This window comes from Acaromyces ingoldii (genome assembly GCF_003144295.1).
Source record: "Acaromyces ingoldii strain MCA 4198 unplaced genomic scaffold FA10scaffold_1, whole genome shotgun sequence".
NCBI lineage: Eukaryota > Fungi > Basidiomycota > Exobasidiomycetes > Exobasidiales > Cryptobasidiaceae > Acaromyces > Acaromyces ingoldii.
Window position 1 is genome coordinate 460,608 of NW_020290247.1, and position 19,663 is coordinate 480,270.

General features: G+C 57.0%; 8 protein-coding genes across 8 annotated transcripts; 2 read left to right on the forward strand and 6 right to left on the reverse strand.

Moving 5' to 3' along the window:
* Positions 1-118: 118 nt before the first annotated feature.
* Positions 119-3,388, reverse strand: FA10DRAFT_282466 (hypothetical protein; the record flags this gene model as incomplete). The annotated part of the gene is made up of 4 exons (XM_025523777.1): positions 119-392; positions 446-2,943; positions 3,004-3,083; positions 3,145-3,388. The coding sequence occupies 4 exons, from the start codon at positions 3,386-3,388 to the stop codon at positions 119-121; spliced, it is 3,096 nt and encodes a 1,031-aa protein (XP_025379981.1).
* Positions 3,389-4,392: 1,004 nt separating this feature from the next.
* FA10DRAFT_263536 (hypothetical protein) lies at positions 4,393-7,558 on the reverse strand. Its single transcript, XM_025520256.1, has 5 exons — positions 7,094-7,558; positions 6,643-7,024; positions 5,615-6,580; positions 5,159-5,542; positions 4,393-5,094 (listed from the first exon to the last, which is right to left on the reverse strand). The coding sequence occupies exons 1-5, from the start codon at positions 7,288-7,290 to the stop codon at positions 4,585-4,587; spliced, it is 2,439 nt and encodes an 812-aa protein (XP_025379982.1). The 5' UTR covers positions 7,291-7,558; the 3' UTR covers positions 4,393-4,584.
* A 61-nt stretch (positions 7,559-7,619) lies between these two features.
* On the forward strand, positions 7,620-8,960 carry FA10DRAFT_263538 (replication protein A, subunit RPA32). Its single transcript, XM_025520257.1, has 7 exons — positions 7,620-7,697; positions 7,755-7,861; positions 7,923-8,030; positions 8,114-8,256; positions 8,317-8,479; positions 8,533-8,732; positions 8,803-8,960. Exons 1-7 carry the CDS (start codon positions 7,691-7,693, stop codon positions 8,882-8,884), a joined length of 810 nt encoding a protein of 269 aa, XP_025379983.1. The 5' UTR covers positions 7,620-7,690; the 3' UTR covers positions 8,885-8,960.
* Positions 8,846-9,583, reverse strand: FA10DRAFT_263540 (hypothetical protein). The gene is made up of 2 exons (XM_025520258.1): positions 9,271-9,583; positions 8,846-9,189 (listed from the first exon to the last, which is right to left on the reverse strand). The coding sequence occupies exons 1-2, from the start codon at positions 9,470-9,472 to the stop codon at positions 8,996-8,998; spliced, it is 396 nt and encodes a 131-aa protein (XP_025379984.1). The 5' UTR covers positions 9,473-9,583; the 3' UTR covers positions 8,846-8,995.
* A 424-nt stretch (positions 9,584-10,007) lies between these two features.
* On the reverse strand, positions 10,008-10,294 carry FA10DRAFT_282470 (hypothetical protein; the record flags this gene model as incomplete). Its single annotated transcript, XM_025523778.1, has 3 exons — positions 10,008-10,097; positions 10,169-10,222; positions 10,289-10,294. 3 exons carry the CDS (start codon positions 10,292-10,294, stop codon positions 10,008-10,010), a joined length of 150 nt encoding a protein of 49 aa, XP_025379985.1.
* Positions 10,295-10,826: 532 nt separating this feature from the next.
* On the reverse strand, positions 10,827-13,510 carry FA10DRAFT_263541 (acid protease). The gene is made up of 3 exons (XM_025520259.1): positions 13,385-13,510; positions 12,846-13,318; positions 10,827-12,777 (listed from the first exon to the last, which is right to left on the reverse strand). Exons 2-3 carry the CDS (start codon positions 13,293-13,295, stop codon positions 10,993-10,995), a joined length of 2,235 nt encoding a protein of 744 aa, XP_025379986.1. The 5' UTR covers positions 13,296-13,318; positions 13,385-13,510; the 3' UTR covers positions 10,827-10,992.
* Positions 13,511-14,117: 607 nt separating this feature from the next.
* Positions 14,118-15,360, forward strand: FA10DRAFT_263543 (nuclear transport factor 2). Its single transcript, XM_025520260.1, has 6 exons — positions 14,118-14,174; positions 14,244-14,303; positions 14,365-14,436; positions 14,519-14,623; positions 14,727-14,818; positions 14,900-15,360. The coding sequence occupies exons 1-6, from the start codon at positions 14,154-14,156 to the stop codon at positions 14,913-14,915; spliced, it is 366 nt and encodes a 121-aa protein (XP_025379987.1). The 5' UTR covers positions 14,118-14,153; the 3' UTR covers positions 14,916-15,360.
* A 1,743-nt stretch (positions 15,361-17,103) lies between these two features.
* On the reverse strand, positions 17,104-19,632 carry FA10DRAFT_218340 (hypothetical protein; the record flags this gene model as incomplete). Its single annotated transcript, XM_025518521.1, has 4 exons — positions 17,104-17,331; positions 17,461-17,712; positions 19,144-19,472; positions 19,554-19,632. Coding segments are annotated over 4 exons (888 nt in total), but the record flags the coding sequence as incomplete, so codon positions are not given.
* Between the last annotated feature and the right edge of the window lie 31 nt (positions 19,633-19,663).

Here is a 19,663-nt window from a genome sequence, read left to right on the forward strand (position 1 = left end):
CGTCGCTGCTTTGGACGCCATGTCTCGTCGTCGGCTCGGCGGCAAATCGAGCGCCACGAATGGAACCGTTGGCTTTTGTGGAGAGACACGGGACGTAGATGCGTGGTTGTCATGGCCATCAGGGTTCAGCTGAGTAGACGAGCCCCTCCTCAGATGCGCTAGACCAAGACCTCCTCCGGCTCCTGGTGACCATGAAGAAGATGGGGTCACAGACACCGATTGTCGAGGTGCGGCTGGAATCGGATTGGCTGGCGGCGGAGCAGGCTCCCCAAGCGATTCCCTCTTCGAGTGCCTGGGGCTCAGCTTGATCATTGACGGAGACCAATTTGCAGACTCGGATCGTGCAGAATGGAAGGAGGGCATTTCCATAGTGGGCAATGGCGACGTCAAACCTTGGTCAGAACCGCTTCGTTGGAGAGCAGTTCCCGCCGCCAGCGGCACTGACGACTGATTGCCATTCGAGAGCGGATCGAGCTCTGTCTGCGAGGATGGTGGTGTGTGGAACTCGCCGGGAGAGGGAGCCGAGCTTCTCATGTGGGGCGTGCTGGTGGCTCGATTAAATCCAAGAGCGGAAGGGAGGGAGGGGCTCGTGACAAGAGATGCAGAAGACGAGCGAGCGGTTGGTGATGAGGGTTGAGGAGGCTGGGGAAGAGTCGACCAATGGCTCGAAGACCCTGGCTGATTCGCCCATTCTCTGGCTACCCAGGCGCTTCGCTCCTTTCTCGGAGGGGTGCTGAGAAAAGGCGAAACATTGTTGGACGACAAGCTCGGTGTCCTGGGCATTCCACCCGAAGCAGCTGATGCAGCCACTGCCGAGCCAGCTGACGAGGGACCTGTGGGCGACCGAGTCTTCTTCTGCAGAAGCAACAGATCGCCCAAGATCTCCGTGTGCTCGTTGGACCGACTCTTGCTGAGGCTCTTTGAGCTCTTGTGCTTTCTCTGATGCTGTTCCGAGCTCTCGTTGCTGCCAGGTGAAGATGTTCCTGCCGGGCTTCCGGGCATGTCGGCCCGAATTGGCGTTCGAGGTGGCGATCTCTCCGGTGGAAGAGGGTTCGGTTCTGGGGGCGCTGGAGCAGGCATTGGTCCAAAGGGCGTAGGGTAGTAGACGGTCCGACCTTCGCGATAGGATCTAGCTGAGCTCGTCTGTGATGCGTACTCCTCCATGATGAAGGAAGAGGATGCCTCATCGCCTACGCCGCGATGTCGATTGGTGCGCGACTTTTTGCGCTTTGCTGCCATTCTTGGCGTGTTAGCACCTGACTCGTCCGCGCTCGGTCTTCCGTGCGTCGATACATTGGCAGAATCTGGCTGCCCGAAAGAGGCCTGGCTGGCCAATTGGTCGCCCGTCGGCCGAAGCAAAAGGGCTCCAGAGCGACCAGCATCCCTCATGATGCGGAAGCTCATCATCGTCTTTGCTCTTGGTTTGCCGTCCGGGGCTTGCTGCTGCTGCTGATCCCATGCGCTTCTCGAGATCGACACCGACTGCAATGTCGAATCAATCGTCTGGCCCACGCTCTCCGGAACGGCGGGCAAAGTCCTGGTCTTGTCGTGAGGGCTTGGGCCAGCCAAGGTCTTGGATCCTCCAGTCCCCGCACGAAAGGCAAAGGGCGAACGCTTGTGTCCTTGCCCCTTGGAGGAGAAGTCATCTTCGCGATAAGGTGCGTTGGCTGGATCGAGAAACCTTGAAAAGATGGCAAAGAAGGTAGCCGTCCCGAATGTTACGTTGCACCACGCCGTAGCCAGACAGACGGCATAGACGAGGTTGGTGATGTCTTCTGGTCCACGAATGCTCATCTCGTAAAGGTAACGAGCCAACGACGCAGACACGGCCAGGTAGACAGCCGCAGCCAGGACGATGCTGACGTAAAGGACGGTGAGGTTGACAAAACATCGCCGCAGGTAACGATAGCGAGAGGCCGGCGTGCCGTTTCTCTGCGTCACCTTGCGCGTCGCCCTCTTTTGCACTTCGGGCTTAAGTGCAGGAAAGAAGACTTCGTGACCTTCGGAGTTGTCCGAATTTGTCACGGCCGTCGAAGGTGTTACGGGTGGTGAAGCAAATGGCTGCTGTAGCTGCTGCTGCTGCTGCTGCATTTGACCCTTTGTCTCCGGCTGTTGGTGCCTTGGCTGTTGGTGCATGGGCCATTCTCCTTCACCGACCACCGTGAGAGCTTCCTCTCCCAACTCTTGCGACGATGAAAGGGGCTGGAACAAGAGGGGCACTTGACCGGGACCAGCAGCATTTGCCAAAACGAGGGGCGCAGGGCCGTCTTCCTCCCGAGGCTCCTTCTTCATCGTCTCTCGCTGCTTGCGGTCGAGGTCGATGAGCAGTGCCCGTTGACGGCGAACCTGGTTGAAAACAAGCCAGGCCAGATAGCCACCAGCAGGAATGTAAAAGAGTAGAAAGAGGCCTGCCCAGACAGGCCAGATGGCATAGCCAATTGACATGTAGTAATGTGTCCTTGTCTGCATCTGCCAGATATCGCTGGCTCTCTGCAAGAACATGTCGGCCGTATCTCTCGAGACCAGAGGCGATGCGGAGGCCGCGGCAGCAAGAATGTCTTTGCGAAAGACGTCATAGATGTCGATGGCGCGGCCGAGGCTTCTCTGCGTCAAGACGATCGAAGGGATAAGAGAAATGATGAGGAGGATGGGCGTGCCCAAGCAGAAGATGTTGACAAGGAGCGGACGTGGTACAAAACGTCCCAACCGGCTCGAGCTCAGCGGCCCTTTATCAAGGGCGCCGGGGGCCGTGTAGAAGGAACCCCATCCGGCGAAAAAGGCACCGATCCACAGCGGCCACCAAATTATGAGGTTGAAGACGCCGAGATGGTGTTGAAGACTATCACGATGCCGATCGTATGATAGATACTGCATGGTGATGAATACGATCCAAATGAGGGCAAAGCACCCTTCGAAGAGCAGAAAGGTGTTGAGCGCATTTGGCTGCAGCAATTTGTCAGCCCTTCTTCGCAAAGCCGATACATGACGGTGAATACTTGCCACAATGTAGACGCCCTCCGACCTTCGCTGAAACTTGAAGAGCCAAAAGGCCTTGTCGAAAATCCTCTTTGTCAAAATAGCGGCTGCGAAAGAGTTATTCAGTGACCCATGTATGCTGACGGTCAGATCTAAAGTACTGCTCACCTCCAAGAACAATGAGCAGAGCAACCCAGCTGCCCGCGGCCGCATTCTGGATAAAGTAATTGGCAGGCATGTAGAAGGCAAAGTGGGCGTGGGTGAAGCTGTCGAGGTGTCGAAGCGCCTGGGCAGAAGCGCCCTGAGGATCGCCCTGCATCTCTTGGAGAATCGAGTCGGGGAATGGACCATGGTTCGTCATCTGACCCAGGACGACGCCCACCATGTCCTTGGTGATACGCATCATCGTCATGGCGCCACCTCCGACGCTGCCACCGCCTCCAAGCCCGCAATGATCGTCACTTCGACCGGCCAGGAAAGATCGAAGGAGATGACGGACCCAAATTTACGCTGATCGGATCATGTGGGCGTTGGCCTGCTCGGATGGGTATCGCTGATGAACAAGGACTGCGGTGACGATGAGACGGTGATGAGGCGAAGTCCGAGCTGAAACAAAGATGAAGCAAGGGCTAGGGGGTTTGGAGGAGAGACAAAGAGGTAAGACGGCAGACGGTCCGGTTCTGTGGTGCAGCTGGTGATAGAACAAACTATGCGCGCATCCGGATAAAGTAGCGGCTTCGATGGTGACTGCCACACTCGTCTCTCTGCTGGCCCCTGCTTACGAAGACCACTTGACCAGCCAGCCGATCGAGCCAGGTGAAGAGAGCAATGGAAGGTATTCCACACGCTTGCTCCGCAATAGTTTCCCTTCTCGGACTCTATGCGCGACTACCTCTGACGACGAGTTGCTCAGTGAGACATGTGTGCGCGGGCAAATGGAAAGAGGGAATGCATTCTCCATGGGGTCTCTCCTTACCATTCATCCACTGAGTTCAAACGGAGAGGGAGACCTGTCGCTTTGTAAAGGCTCAAAAGATCGAGACGCTCCCGCATTCGGAAAGCAAACGCGGGCTGCGCAACGCGCTAGGTCAGACGGGAGCTGGAATCTCGCTAGACTGTCCTGAGAAGAATTAGTAAAGCGGTGTTATACGCGTGAATAGTAGTCAGTGCGTACTTCATCTATATTGCTGTGGTGCTAGCTCTTGCAGACAGGTACAAAGTGAAAACATATTCCATGTTCCAGCACGCTCGCAGCACACGTTGCAAGGCCCCCATCGTCTCTGCTCCCATGAGAGACGGGACTTTGACGACGACAGAATCTGAGACAGATCTCCTCAGCGACCAAAGGAAAGGGCGAATTAAATTCCGCTGCGACGATTTTTCGTTAGTCTCAAGGGTGGGAACATCTGGCTTTTGCAAATAAGCTCGTTGAGACAAGATATTCGGGGAATGTGAAATGCATATGAAGAATCAATATATTGATAAGGTTTTCTGAGGCTTGGCCGATCATCCGGGCCTTTCGTCGAAGTCCGAGCAAATCGGAATAGGCACAGACCGCCAGAGCTCTTCAAAAGCCACAGGTGCTGCTACTACTGTTGTTTGCGTGGTCTAGGATGACAGTGATGAGAGATAGTCCTGGTGAAGCTTTGCCTGCTTTTCGTACTCTTTCTCGAGGAGTTTCCTCCTCTTTTTGCTAATCTCTTTACCCTCCTTGTCGGTCGTTGGGATTCCTTGGTCGTCCCACTGGCCGAACTCTTCGGAGCCTGGCTGAGGCGCCTTGAACATACTGGCAGGGGCCACCTTGCCCTTTTCCAAACGCTCCAAACGGTCCTTCTCAGCCTTTGCGGCCGCCTCAGCTTTGCGAGCAGCCTTTTCGGCCACTGCCCTTTCCTTTTCGTCACGGGCTGCTTGAAGTTGCTCTGCAGGGACGAGCTTGACGAGGGCTTTCCCATCCTCTTGGTCCTCGAGAGCGACGCCGAGATCGACCATGTCTTGGTCACGCAGGCCATCGGCAAGCTTGAGCAGATCCAAATGTGGCGCTTTTGACCTGGCCAATGCTCGCACCTGATCTCTAAAGGTCGAGAGGGCACGAAGATAGGGCATGAGCAGCTCCTCTTGCTGATGTGGGATTCTTGTCAGCGAAAGCCTGAATCCTCTTTTGTTGTCTGATACCTCTACTCACGTTGATGTTGCCGTTTGCCTCGCCTGCCTTTGCTGCTTCGCCCCAGCCAATGTCGCCTTCTCGCACCGCACCCTCGCCCAGGCCCAGCATCCTCAGCATGTCGCCCACGAAGCGAGCCACGGCCTCGACGGTGCCGACATTGACTTCCTTGCGCGCCCGACTCCTCTCGTAGACATTCGCCTTGGAAACGACGTCGAGAAGAGCCTGCATGCCCGCAGGCGTGTCGAAACTGTCGCACATGGCCCTTCGGAATTGTTCCTGGGCTGCAGCCAGCGCGCTCATGAGCTCCCTCTCGGCATCGCCGTAATGGTGTGCGCCGTCAGAGAAATTCTCGCCTCTCGATCGCGCTTCCCGCAGATTGGCCCGTGCTGCAGAGAAGAAATTCTGCGAGAGAGCATTGGTCAGTATGAGAATAAGACAGGAGGAGACACGCGCAGAACCGCGCCGCGATCTCACATTGAATGAGCTCTCTGCATTGCGGACCTCGGCCATAGCCGACTCCTTGAAGTCCATCTTGGAACTCCAGGGCTGCAGCAAGAATGCCATCCTGAGCTGCCGCGCCGAGAAGCGTTCGAGGGCCTCATCAATGGAGATGAAGTTCTTGAGCGACTTGGACATCTTGAGACCTTCGATGTGCAGGTGGCCAGTGTGGAAGAAGTAATTTACCCACTGGTCGCTGTCGAAGTAGGCTTCGCTTTGGGCAATCTCATTGTCGTGGTGCGGGAACATGAGGTCGACACCACCAGAGTGGATGTCCATACGAGTGCCGAGGACCTCACTGGCCATGACAGAGCATTCGATGTGCCACCCCGGTCTCCCCGGACCCCAGGGCGAGGGCCAGGCCGGTTCTCCAGGCTTGGAGGTCTTCCAAAGGGCAAAGTCTGAGGGTGCTCGCTTGCCCGCGACGGTGGCAGCACCGGTTGAGAGCGAGCCTTCGCCCTCTTCGAGGAGGTCCTTGTTTCCCTTGCTCCAGGGTGCCAACTTCGCATACGAATGTTCCTGGCTTTCTCCCGCCTCCTCTCCTTCCGACGAGGCATTCTTTCGCTTGGCCCCGTCAAATGCCCTGGTATCGAACCATACATTTTTTTTGCCCTCGCCCGGTCCGACATCTTCGTATGCGTAGCCGTTGTCGATAATCTTCTGGACAAAGTCGACGATCTCGGGCACGTACTCGCTTACGCGAGTCAAAGTCGTCGGCCGCTCGACGTGGAGACGCTTCATGTCGTCGAAAAAGGCGCCCTCCCAGTAAGCAGCCAGCTTCCGAAAGATGGCTGGGTCGCTGAGGGTGTGGCCCTGTTCTGCATCCAGCTTCGACGAGAGAATGTCAGCAGAGGCGTCGATGAGTGAAGCAGCAGCCTCGCCGCCTTTGTCTCCCGCAGTGGTGCTCATCGTCGCTGCAATGATGGCTTGCCGCGAGGTGTCCTGGACAGGACCAACAACGTTAGGGCTCCAGACATGAGGCAGAGTAGATGAAAGAAACTTACCAGAGCCTTGTACCACATTGAGAATTTCGGCTCCTTCTCGCTCGCCTCCTTGAGCCACTTGTCGTCCTGCACCCTCCTCCTCGAAATCTCCTCCCATGCCGCCTCATCTTCCGGGTCGGCAGGCTCGCCGGCCGGTGGAGATGGCGCGAGCTTCTTGAGCGTTTTTTTGAAGTAGGCCGACCATGCCTGACGGACCTCTGCGACGAGATCGTTGGTGAGACCTTTCGTCTTGTGAGCTTGCCTGAAGGCATCTAGGAGGTGCGACTGTCGCGCTCGTAGGATGATCTTGTCGTCAATGTCGGTGATGTTCATGACAAAGTGAATACTGTAGCCGAAATAATCACGCAAGATTCTACGAATGATGTCCTGAGTCACATAGTTCCTGGTTGCCCCATGTCTGTCGTATAAGCAAGCAGACCAAGACTGCTCAGAAACGGCCAACGTGACTCACCTGGCATGGCCCATATGACTGGAGTCGTACACCGTTGGACCACAATTGTACCATGTGACGTGCTTTGAATTCATGGGAATGAAGTCCACCTTGGATCGTGTCAAGCTGTTGTAGACCTTGAGCTTGGGCTCTTCGCAGCCTGGCTCCGGTTTGGGCAGGCGCCATGGAGGCTGCTTGGCCGTCGACGTAGACGCCATTCTGAGCGATGCGGTCGGCAAGCAGGCGACGACAGTAAAGCGAAAAGATATTCTGTGGAATCCAGGCGATGATCCCAGGCGCTCAAGCATGCGAATGAGCGGGCTCGGAGGATGTCGTCGTCGTCGTGGAAGAAGGAGTAAGAACGGCGTTGATGTCGTCGCAGGAGGCCTGTGAAGGAATACAAAATAGAGTCGGTCATTCTCTGACGCAGTTTGTGTCACTCAATGCAAAAGAAGAGTCGCGTCGCCCTTATTGAAAAGGCGCGCGTCGGTCGTACCAACACTTTCTTCCTCTCCACTGCGACGACGACGACGCATAGAGAGGTCAACACACGCAGAGTTCGTCCCCACCGCAGCATCTCTTCCCATCAGAAAGGACATACAAAGGGGTCCAGCCACTATGAACGGTAGGTCAAGTTCAAATTGCATGCTGGATCTCCATGCTGAGTCGCCATGTGTCGCAGGCTTCGACAGTGGCCCTTATGGGCAGAACTACACCACTGGTGGTGGCGGTGGCGGAGGAGGGTTTATGGCGAACAGCCAGGGATCGCCCGGTGGCGATGGTGCAAAGGTACATCATTCATGCCATACAGTCATACGGACGGAGCTGATTACCCGGAATTGTTTTACAGAGGTCAGGAAGCAACACCCTGAGGCCAGTTACGATTCGCCAGATTAACAGCGTACAGCAGGCGCACACCGACGCTGAGCTTCTATTGGATGGTCAGGAGCTGAACCAGGTGAGTGTCTCGAATCTCCTCTCACCCTCACCATAGTGTGGTCGCAGTGCACGGTACTAAGGGTGGCTCCTCTTTCCTTGCAGTTGACGTTTGTTGGCATGATCAGGAACATCGCCAAGCATCCCACTAACTACCAGTACAACATCGAGGATGGGACGGGGACTGTTGACGTCCGCCAATGGCTCGACAACCAGTCTGAAGACCCGAGCGAGGATGCGGGACTGGAGTGAGTGGTCGCGGAGTGTGGCCAGGCTTTTTGTGTTGTCTGACGACATCTTCACACCAGGGTCAACAAATACGTTCGCGTCACCGGCTCCCTCAAGACTCTCAACCAGAGGCGAGCACTGCAGGCCAGTCTCATTCGTCCCATTACCGATTTCAACGAGATCTTCTTTCACAAGTTGGAGGCCGCCTATGTGCATCTCCAATTGACTCGGGGCGGTGGAGCGGTGAGTCGATCTGAACCGACGAGTGAGAAGAGATCTCACACCTATAAACGCAGGCTGCCGACGGCGATGCAAAGGCGTACCAGAATGGTGGCGACGTCAACATGGCCAGCGTGGGGAATGCGCAGGTCGAAGACCCCTTCCAGCGCAAGGTCCTGCAGATCATTGAAGCCATGGCCGCTGCCAACGATGGCGAGGGCGTGTCCATTGACGCCATCACGAGGAGACTCAGCAATGTGCCCAAGGACAAGATTCGGTGAGTCGCCCTTTCCCTCAAGCTTTGCCTTTTCATTCGCGGCTGATTATAGTCTCCTCGCTTTTTCTAGCTCCGCTTGCAACTCGCTCACTGAGGAAGGCTACGTCTACATCGCTGAAGACGACGACCACTTCATGCCTACGACGACGTAAAAGTACCATTCAAGTGCTCTTCTGTACATCTATACTTTCTCTACCTTCCGTCAAGACACAGTTCGGCCGCCTGTCTGATCTTCAGGGTATGATCTTCGGTTGACTGTTGCTTCAGAAATCCGTTGCTCGTCCACCGTAGGTCCACTCCTTTTCCCACCGCAAGGGCTCCTTTTTGGGACCTCCAATCTCGCCTGTTTGCGGATTTGTGTCACCTTCAAAGTCTGGCGAGGGCTTTGGCCGGTCTTGCGGGTGGATGGCGTCGGCTTCTGACGACTGCGCCGAAGCAGGCTTGAATTGAAGCTTGTCTGATGGGAGGGCGGACATCGTGAGTCAGTCATGTCTGAAAACTACCACGATCGGGCCAGGCCAGGTCACACGCCACGCACTGGCATTTTCGCGGACAAGACGCTCAAACTCTCGCTGTTCCTTTGGCGGCAGCGGGGGAGGTCCTGGTCTTGAGAAGAGCCCGCCATCGTGGCCATCGTCCCGTCGGTCGTTGCTGACGCGCGGCGTGCACGAGAAATGTCTTTGCAGGACGCGAGACGAAGACGACGACGACGATGATGATGATGATGAGGCTGACGCCATCACCGACCGCTGAAGGCCATACGCTAGCCGCTGTCGGGTTGGTACGAGTATCATGCTGAATTAGCAAGCACTTTGGATGTTATGATGCAGTTGTCGCTTTGTGGCAAAGACGTGAGATCAGATTTCTTGGATCAGCGTGCTTTTATTTTATTTTTTCCGACCAGTCAAGGACCCTCTAGGCGAAAAGAGAGAAGAAAATACTATAGGGAAGAGTGGCTTCTCCACAAAGCTGTCGGGAGGCTCTTCACCCATCCACACAAGACGGATGCCAATAAGTGACCCGACGTTGCTGTCTGCCACGATTGGAGAAGACATATAGGCATCGCCTGCAGACACGATGGAGGAAATCTTATCTCGAATCATTTGTATTATGGGTTAAAAATGGCTTCGCCAGACGTTCTGAAAAGCTGATGTACAAGATAGTGAGAATATGTTGGCTTAGCTATGCTCCCGTGTCAGTCTATGGCTGGCGGGGTGTTTGCGTTCCCCTTTGGCGCCAGCCGCATGACGAAGTGGGAGGACAGGCAGATTTGATCTAATTGCTGGACGTGCCGCACTTGCACGGATTGCAGGTGCAGTTCTCCTTGCAGTTGCACGAAGCGTTCGTGACAGTCTCCTTGGGGCACTGGCTCAGGAGGAGAGGGTAAATTTGAGTAAAGACAGGAGAAAAGCGATGTCTAGCCAAAGGCTACTCACGGTGCACTTGTCGCCGCAGCCGCACTTTCCGTTGGCGTCCTTTGCGCAGGTGCACTGTGCAGCACGCAGAGATGGCGTTAGTGGGTCATAAATGAGATCTGGAGCAACCTGGGCACTCACGGCCATCTTTGTTGTGGTGTGGTGGGGTGGAGTGGCAAAGTTGTGGTAGAAGTAATGTGGCAAGAGTGCGAAGCTCGTGAAGGAGAAGCGTGTGCAATGGGTTGCTGGTGGGAGGGAGGAGGTGATGAGGTGGTGACAGGGCTCTTTATATATGCACTCCCTCGCGGCAATATCGGAGCGTTTCTACCAACGCCACTTGTGGTCAAGGCGCTGTGCATCTAGGGGAAATCGAGGGAATTTAGCATTACAGGGCACATGGACAGTGTCGGGCGCACACGGCAGTCTGAGTGTCGTGTGGACGGGCTCGCGGAACGGACTCGAATATTTAAAAGTCGGATTCAGTCCAATTAAAAAAGACTGGGCAGATTAGGAATTTGACCAGTCGATTCAAGCTCAGGATGAGCGCTTTTCTACCCACTGAAAGAAGCATCTGCCGCGTGGACCAGTTGCAAAAAAGCCTCAGAAGGCGCGCCAAGCACTGTCAAGAGGCGCCGCACTTTCTGGACTTACAGTCCGCGACTTAAATTTTGCTCAGCCGCCGACAAGAGCTATATGCCCAGGCCTCTCCGCTGTGCGATGAATGAGGCTCAGATCGGCTCAGCACAGAGCGGGGACAGAGGCAAATGTAATACGGTATGTATTGTATTGGAGGAAACGGAAATGAAGGAAGGAAGTGTATAATTTCGGATCTCGCTCCGTCTCTTTCAATGACTCGAAGACGTGGCCTTTTTGGCCGACTTTTGCTGCTGCGAAGCCGTAGCAGTTGAGTTGGCCAGTACGCCCAGGCCGACGCTGTTCGTCTGGGCATTTGTAGCAAAGTAGACGTTTTTCAAAAATGCCGCGCCAAGCAGAAGCTTGTAGTCGCCCCCGACGGTGCCCGCGCTAATGGCCGAGACGCACTCTCCCTGGAGATTGTTCTGGTCGACTGGCAAGAAGACCATGTCCCTTGCCACGATGGGCCACTCCTTGCCTCCAAACTTGAACGAGAGGCCAGCATCAGTGGTGCACGGAATCGTGTAGCCTCCCTGACCGTCCGCCTTGGCACCCGGGATGGCCGCATGGACTGCGTCTGCGTCGGGCGTAGGCATGATCATCAGCGTCGTGCCCGTGTCGAGAATAGCCGTCCTCTGTTTGCCAGACGCGAGCTCGCTGATAGCCTTTCCATCGAAGCTGACGCCCTCAACGGGAATCTCCCAGAAGCCTTGGTCAGAGACATTGTCAATCTCAATCAGGTCGCCCGAGTACTTTGTAGCATCGACACCGCCAAAGGTGACCTCGCCATCGTTGTCATCGTCTGCAGCTCGACCGAGATGGTAGCCCATGACGGGAGCAGGGACGAGCTTGTCGGTGTAGAGGCTGTCGATGGGTGTCGGCGTTCCCGAGTTGGAGAGCTGCTCCTTTGCCAGTCCCATCAGACCGTCAAAGGGCACAGAGGCATCGCTAAAGTCGTCGGACTCCTGTGTGACGATGCCCATCGTGTGGTTCTTGAGCGTCAGGCCAGCAATCATGAGATCGTCCTGGCCCAGTGTGCCGGACACATCACCGGTGCCGTAGGTGATGGAGAATTTCTCGTTGCCGGCCTTGAACGTCGAAGAGGTGCTCGTTCCGAGCTTCTGGTGGCTGTTGCACTGCTTGCAAGGCGCCTGGGGCACCCAAGTGTCGGCCGAGCCAGAGTCGATGAGCATCCTGAAGGGAAGCTTCTTGGAGCCAATCTCGACGGTGGCGACGTAGCCAACGTCGTTTGCTTCAATGTCGAGGCCGAGGCTGTCTTCGGCCGATGGATCGGCAGCCTTTTGCAGCTCGTTGGAGTTGGCCGCAGCGAGGGCCGACTTGGAGTAGCCGCCAGAGGAGGGAGAGGCAGTGGCGGCAGCGACGGCCGCGGCGGATTTCTTGCCCTCCTTCTTGCTCGCCTTCTTGCCGTCCTTTTCCGTGGCCTTGCTCGATTTGTTCGCCTTGGTAGGGGTGGCTTGTGCAGCCTGGCTTGACGTGGGTTTCGCCGTGGTGCTCGCGGCAGCCTTGGTGGAAGAAGACGAGGAGCTGGAGCTGGAGCTAGCGCTGGAGCTGGTGGAATTGGTGGTAGACGGCGCAGATGGCGCTGGGGAGGCAGCGGTGGGCTGCTGCTGAGGCTGCTGCTGTGGGGAGCTGCCACCGCCCAAGATGCCCCCGAGAAGGCCACCGACCAGCCTCTTGTGGTGCCCCTCGTTAACGCTCTTGTTAACGACGCCAATACGGCCGTGTTTTCCCGACGCAAACTTGTATTCGGGGTGCTGCTGCTGAGACGTCGAAGATCTTCGCTTGCGATCGGCTCCGACGGAGGACCCCAGCTGCATGGCCCTCTGACTCGTTTGGGGTGGGGATGGGTCTCGAGAGGCGAGGATACTGCGCTTGCGCTGTTGGAGCGCCGCGTGCAGGTCCTCCTTTGATGGCATCGATCTTCGCCGCATCATGGCCAGTTTGGCGTTGGCACGATTGATGTGGTGTTGCAGCATCTGTCGCCGTCCTTGTGTCAGTTTGCTTTCTCCCCTTCTCGTGTGCCCAGACAGAAAGTTAGACGTACCATAAGCGGGTTGCCCTGCTTGCCGCTGTGGCGAAGCTTTCGCAGCGAAAGCGTCTGGCGCTGTTTTGCGTGGTGGGCCACCTCGAAGCCCTTGAAGGCCGAAGCCTTTTGCCTTTCCGACGCTGGCTCGGCAGCCTTGAAGGCAGCCTGCCCTCCACGCCTCAGAAAGGCCTTGCGGCGCTTCTCCATCCTCTTGTCACTTCCACTCTTATTAAGTCCTTCGGCCGACGAGCCGCTCTTGAGCACGATGCCCACGCGGGCCTTGTCGGAACGATGAACAGGCTGAAAGCTGTGTCCATTCGTGACGGGTGCCGCGAAGACGGCAGAAGAAGAGGACTTTGTCGAAGAGGAGGAGGACGAGGAAGAGCGCTGCTGATCGGAGAGGTCAAAGGCTCCGATGGCGACGAGCACCATGAAGAGGTTCAGGAAGCGGAGGGACAGTTGCACCATCTTGCGAGAAAGATACTATCAGGCTGTGTACCTGGAGTCAGCGCCCCTCTTCCTCCCCTTGCAGTGTTCCAAAGACCGTCGCTACTCACGACCGGCCTGTGCGAGCTTGAAAGTGACGGCGAGACGAAGTGATTCAGATCGAAAGAAGGAAATGAGGGTGCAGGATGATAAGAACAAGGGAACAAAAGGGGAATCAACAGGTGTCCTAGCCAGTAGGATCTGCTGAGAAGAAGGAGTAAGGGGAGCTGTAGCGAACGAGGGGCAGAGAAAAGAGAGCGGAAGAGGACCCGGCTAGCAGGAACCTCCGAGTTGGTGATGGAGATCAGAGGGAGTGGGCAAAGCCCAGCTGTTTTAACGAGTTTCAAGAACGAAGACCAAACCCCAGAACAGAAGGTGCAGCGGCCTCGTCCGACTGGCCGAGCCCATCAGCTAGGATTCCATTGCGTCAGTTATCACGCCTCAGAGCGCGACATGTCAACTTTCTCCTCGTCTTCTCCACGGGCGCGCGTCAAAATTGGCAGCTTTACTTGGATGTTCAACCTCGGCCTGGGAACAAAGCTCGAGATATTTTAAGAAGGCCCTGGCTTCGTCATCCTTGCCGTTTTGTGTCCATTGCCATCTCCATCGGCTCTATCGTCTCGTCTGCCTATAGAGAGGATGAGACCAGATTCAATGAGCTAGGAACCAAAGGTGTAGAGTGTGTGTCTGTGCGGGAGTAGGCTAGCCTGCCACGTGTCTGTGTTCTCATCTCCACTGGGTGGACAAGGCTGGGCAAGCAAGGAAGAAAGAAGCTATCGACTTTTTCCATCGCTTCCATTTACCAACACAGACCATTGTCCATAGGAGATCCGCGTCACCATGGAGGCTATCGCGCAGCAGGTGAGAGTCTCTTTCGCACCCGACGGGACAGGCCCATCACAGGTGCTGAAGCGGTAAGCGACGTGACAGTTCACCGACTTTTACTACAACCAATTCGACTCGGACCGAGCTGGTCTTGTCAACCTCTACGTGGGTCTCAACTTCCCTCGAGACTTGTGCAGCCGTCACTGACCTCCTCTGTGAACGACAGCGGGGCAACTCGATGCTCACCTTCGAGGGCACGCAGCTGCAGGGTGCAGCGGCCATCGTCGAGAAGCTTCAGGTGAGCCTAGCTTCCCCAGGCCGACTTGCTCACCATGAGACTTTGCCTCGCTGACTCCCTTGCACGCGATACCGATCTGCAGAGCCTTCCTTTCCAGCGTGTGCAGCACAAGGTCGAGACGCGGGACGCGCAACCGACCGGTGCTGACGGAACCTCCCTGGCCGTCATGGTCACGGGCGCCCTTGTCGTGAGTCTTGTCCCTTCTCGTCGGGGGACACCGACAATTCCTCGTTTGGCTTCCCGTCCTGTCGCTGCCCTCTTTGTGCTGACCACATCTCCTGTTGCAAAAGGTCGACGACTCGCCCCAGCCCATGCGCTTCAGCCAGACGTTCATTCTCAACCCCGAGGGCGGCTCCTACTTTGTTTTCAACGACATCTTCAGGTGAGAGAGCTTCCTCTTCGTCTCTTCGCTCTGTCAAAGGCAAAGGACCGTACACTAAAGGATGTTTCCTTTTTCAAAAAGGCTCAACTACGGCTGAGAAGGAGCAAAAGCTGGAGGGGGACAAGGAGCCTTCCTGGAGCGCATCTTCTTGCCCGATCGCCTGGGCAAGTCCCTTTTGCCAACCACCGCCAACATTAGATGCGCTCTGACATACTCTGCTAATCCATTCGTCCATTCATCATCGCTGATTCACGAAGGCGGGCAGAAGAAAGAAGGTGGGAGAGCGAGGATAAGCAAATCATATTGTGAAACGGGACTTTGATTGAGTGAAAATAAGGTAATTGTGGCAAGAGGACGACGCTATAGATGTACGGGGGATTAGAAAGACATACACCCAAGACATGAGCTACATGAGGAGTGGGGGAAAGAGGAAGAGAGTAATGGAGGACTGACGACAAGGATGTAGAACACAGAAACGGCAATCGGCCAAACGCCCTTCCTTTCATCTTCTAAGTCAGGTCCATGCCCTGGTTCTCGTCGTTCCTGCCATGGAGACGAAGATTGTGCTGGCGGTCCGCCTCGACGAGGAGCTCCTGGACAGAGTTGGGTACGAGGAAAGGGTCGTCCCTTCGCTCTGCGCCATCGTCGAGATCCATGTCATTCTCTTCTTCGGCAGCTGCCTCACTGCCACCTTGGTGGCTAAAATCCGCCGTGACGGCCGGTGCGCTAGCCAAACCAGAAGCTGGCCTCGGTACTGACGACGAATAGAGACGATTTGCGTAATCGAATTGGGATCTTGCTCGTGCATTGGATCCACCGTTGCCCGTCGAAGTAGCAGCGATGGCGCCAAGATCCTCGAGGCGAGTCGTCGAGGCAGAGGCTGGCGCATGCAGCTGCTGCCCTTCGAAGCTCCTCGAGAGCGACGGAGCTGTCGTTGAAGCTGAGGCTGTTGCAGGGATGCCCGACATGGACCTCGGACCAGAAAAGGAATGCGGCATAGCCCCAGGTGACGACGACCAGGTGCCTGCGTTGATGTACGTCCCAAGGGGGGTGCGTGAATGCACTCCGGGCCCAGGAGATGCCTGGCTCAGATTGACGCTGGCGAACCTGTGTGCTTGGCGAGGCACAGGCGCGTGAAGGCCTTGCTCGCTTGGCAAGCGAGTCGCGGGGGAGCTGTTCGTGCTGCTGCCACTTGTCTGTGCGTGCAAACCACCAGAAGAGAGCAGCATATCGTTCTCATCGACCGATCGGCGGTGACCCATGTTTCGCGATGCGCTGCTCCGGCGTCTCGACGACATCTCCTGGCTGCCTGCTTCGGCCTGCTGATGGGCCGATGAAGAAGACGATGGGTAGTCTGCATCCTCGGTGACTCTGCTTCGCTGCGCAGCGGCCAGATGCGTGGCATTTGGGACAGGCGTGTGACCTCGCCAAATCATTTGGTCAAAGTCGCCCCGTCCAAAGACAGCGGCATCGTTGCCATCTGGTGTTCCATTCTCGAGCATCTCCTCGTTGGCAATGTCGACACCACCGTCGTGCCGAGCGATGACGGGAGGCGGCAAGGGTCTACCGGCCAAGTCGAGCCTCGTGGGCGGCATTGGTGGACCGCCTTCGCCCTCTGATTCATTGGCAGACGGAAGCTCGGCGAGACGCTGCCCCGGGCTGCGATGGGCCGGAGAAACCGTGGAAGCCACGACCCTTCTCGAAGCACGATCCATCGCCTCGTCGTCACTCATGTCCGATGCTTCTCCTCCGCTCGACGTACCAGACACAGTACGGCTTCGACCCGAAGGTGAGGGACCGTCGTCGGAGCTCATGAGATGAGGCGGAATGGCAGAGGGCCTGCGCCGGCCTTGCAGGGCAGCGAGGCGAGTAGGAAGTCGGAGACCTGTCTCATTTGGAAATCCATGTGGCCGTCGATCGAGCTCGGTTCTGTCGACGTTGGGCGGTGCCACAGCCGCTTGTTGTTGTTGCTGTTGCTGTTGCTGTTGCTGTTGCTGTTGCTGTTGCAGCGGCTGCTCTTGGTGCTCTTGATTTTGCACCTCTCTCTCGTCGCTGTTAGTCGACATTTCTCCTTCCTGGCTAGTGCGAGAAGCATCACTGAAAACTCTGTCCTGACGAGCGTCCTCATGGGCTTGTGCATGCCCTGGGATCCGGGGCTGGCTTCGATCCAGACCTTGTGCCTGGGCAGCGTCTCCACCTGCAGCAGCGGCGTCTGGCGCCAGAGCGAGAGGTGTCGTGCCCAGCTTGTTGCGCTCCTTCTCCTTCTCTGCATTCTCTTCGTCCGAGCGGGCGCTGCACCAGAAGCGGTGGCCCATCTGCCACCCTTTACTCTGGCACTGCTTAGAACAGTACTTTGCCTTCCGGCACCGCCGGCACTTTGCAAATTCTCTCGGCTGCGACTCCCACTTGCCGCACAGCATGTTGGCACACTGGCGCAGTCCACCTCGCGACTCGTCCTTTCGGCAGGCATTCCGCATGATCACCCCTGCCCAGTACTGGATCTCAGGCGCCACCTTCGAATCGGGTGAGGCAAAGTAGGCGGCCCCCGTGCGCGAAGAGCGGATGGTAAAGCGTTCAGCAATGGAAAACACGTTGCGCTTCGGCGGCGCATTGGGCTGCCAGCTCTCTTCGTTGTCTTTGACCGGATTGTTGAGCCTCTCGTTGAAGTTCATCGTCGACATTTCCGAGTGGAAGAGAGCGCGGACGTGGGCGTACTTGGACAGGTACGCGAGCAACTGCAGACTCAGCAGCACCTCCTCTTCTCGAAAGATCATGTCTGTGGGTGAGACAATTGGTGCTGCGTCACCTCTCGCTCGCTGCGAAGAATGATGGTGGTGATGGTGGTGATGATGGTGGTGGTGATGAGCATGGTGATGGCTGTGGGGACGCGCAGTCTGTGGGGTGTCAATGTCATCGTTGCGTGCTTGCGACCTCGACGAGGCTCGGGACGTGGCCATGAATGAGCCAGAAGGCCGAGTGGCATCGCTTCTGGCCTGTGGCGTCGTCATGCTGTGATGGGTGCCACCAGTGGTACCACCGATGTTGCTGCCGCCGTTGCCCGCGTTGAGCGTGGCGGTGATCGCAGTGCCACTGCCTGAGGGATGGCTTGCGCCAGACCGCCGCGGGATGACAGTATCCTGGCGTACGGGCTCAACGGCACCTGCAGTGGTAGTGTTGGGCCAGGTCGAAGGCGCCGGAAGTCGTTCCTGGCTCTCGCTGGCCAAAGGCACCAGCGCTCTTCGCGGCGGCCTAGGCGTCCTACGGTCTTCCCCCTCCTCTTCCGTGGCCTGGCTCCGGGAATGATTGATGTCCATCTCGCTGTCTTCCCCCTCAGCCTCCTCTCCAAACATGTCCGCATCGCTGCCGCTGCCGCTGCCTGCACCGAGGTCCTCCACGGAGCTCACGTTGGTCAATGTGCCAGAGGGCATGATCGAATCGAGGTCGCTTGAGCGATCCCGATCGCGCTCGCTAGCGACGCCGCCTCGCCGCCTCCTGTTGGAGTTCTCAGCGAACAGGCCCGTCGATGGGCCCGTCGAGACCGCATTGATGCTGGAAGACGAAGACGAAGGAGAGACGGTGACCGACAGCGGCGTTGCTGCTTCGTCGATGGCATTGGCGTCGATTGGCATTGCGTCAAGGCGCGCAGCGAGAATGGGAACCGGGTTCGCTGGTCTGCCGGGACGGTCTGCATCTCGGCTGGGGCTGTCAGTGCCCTGCGACGGTGCTGATGTTGCGTCAATGAAGTCACTCGAGACATTGACAAGGACAGATGAGGCCGCAACCACCTCTGCTGGCGTCGTGGGACGAGTTTCCGAGGCCAAGCCTGCCTGTCCTTGAGATGCACCGTCGCCCTGGCTCGGCCCTGAGTCAGAATCATCGTTGACAGACGAGTCTGCCATCGAGGCCTCGACACTGTGACTTATCGGCGCGACCTCGAGGCGTTCCTGAAGCACTTGGTGACGGTGTGCGCTCATTTCTTGGCTCTGTAAAAGGCGCTGCTGTTGTTGCTGTTGATGCGGTGGCAATGCTTGCGGTCGCGACTGCCGCTGCGAGTGCTGCTGTTGCTGTTGCTGCTGTTGGTGATGGTGATGATTGTGACCTAGTGCAGACGGTGGTGTTGGTGCATCATCCGCATCGATTCGCTGCGTCGGCGCAGAGGTGGCCGTTGGAGTGACGGCCGTCGATGTCCACGGGGAGCTCGACGACTCAGCCGCGACAAACCGATTTGCACTCGCATTCGCGGCCGCCTGAGCCTCTCTTGCCCTCTGCTTTGCCTCTTCGCGCTTGGCCTCTCTCCTTCGCTCGTCGCGGAGAGCCTCCGAGACGTAGAGGTAGCTCTCGAGCACCTTGAGCGTGACGGGGACAATGCCCGCTTCCACCACCCTCGTCCGGACGTTCTCGCTGCCACGCACACCAATGTTGACGACGCACTGGAACGCCAGCGTCCATTTCCACACGCCCTGCATCTCCTTTGTGATGACGCCACGCATGTTGGGCTGCGTAGGTGCGCGAGGCGTCTGGCGCAGGATGCGAATCAACTTCTCCAGGCCACCATCGAGCGTCAGCATCTCACGGATGCGCGGTGATGTCGACGTGAGATAGGCCAAGTGATTGAGCGAGTTGATGAGCGGCAACGTCGCCGTGCAGTCGATGGCTGTCATGATCCATGTTCGTGTCAGTGTCTCGGTGGGCTCTCTCTATTTCATTCACGGCCGTGTGGCGAGCAAAAACCTACCTCTGCGATCATAGACGGCGGCCGAAATGCAAATGCAGGCCTTGTTCTGGGCCGGGTTGCTGAAGTTGGACTCGCGCATGTTTGCCACCTAGCGAGCCTCTTCTCCTCGC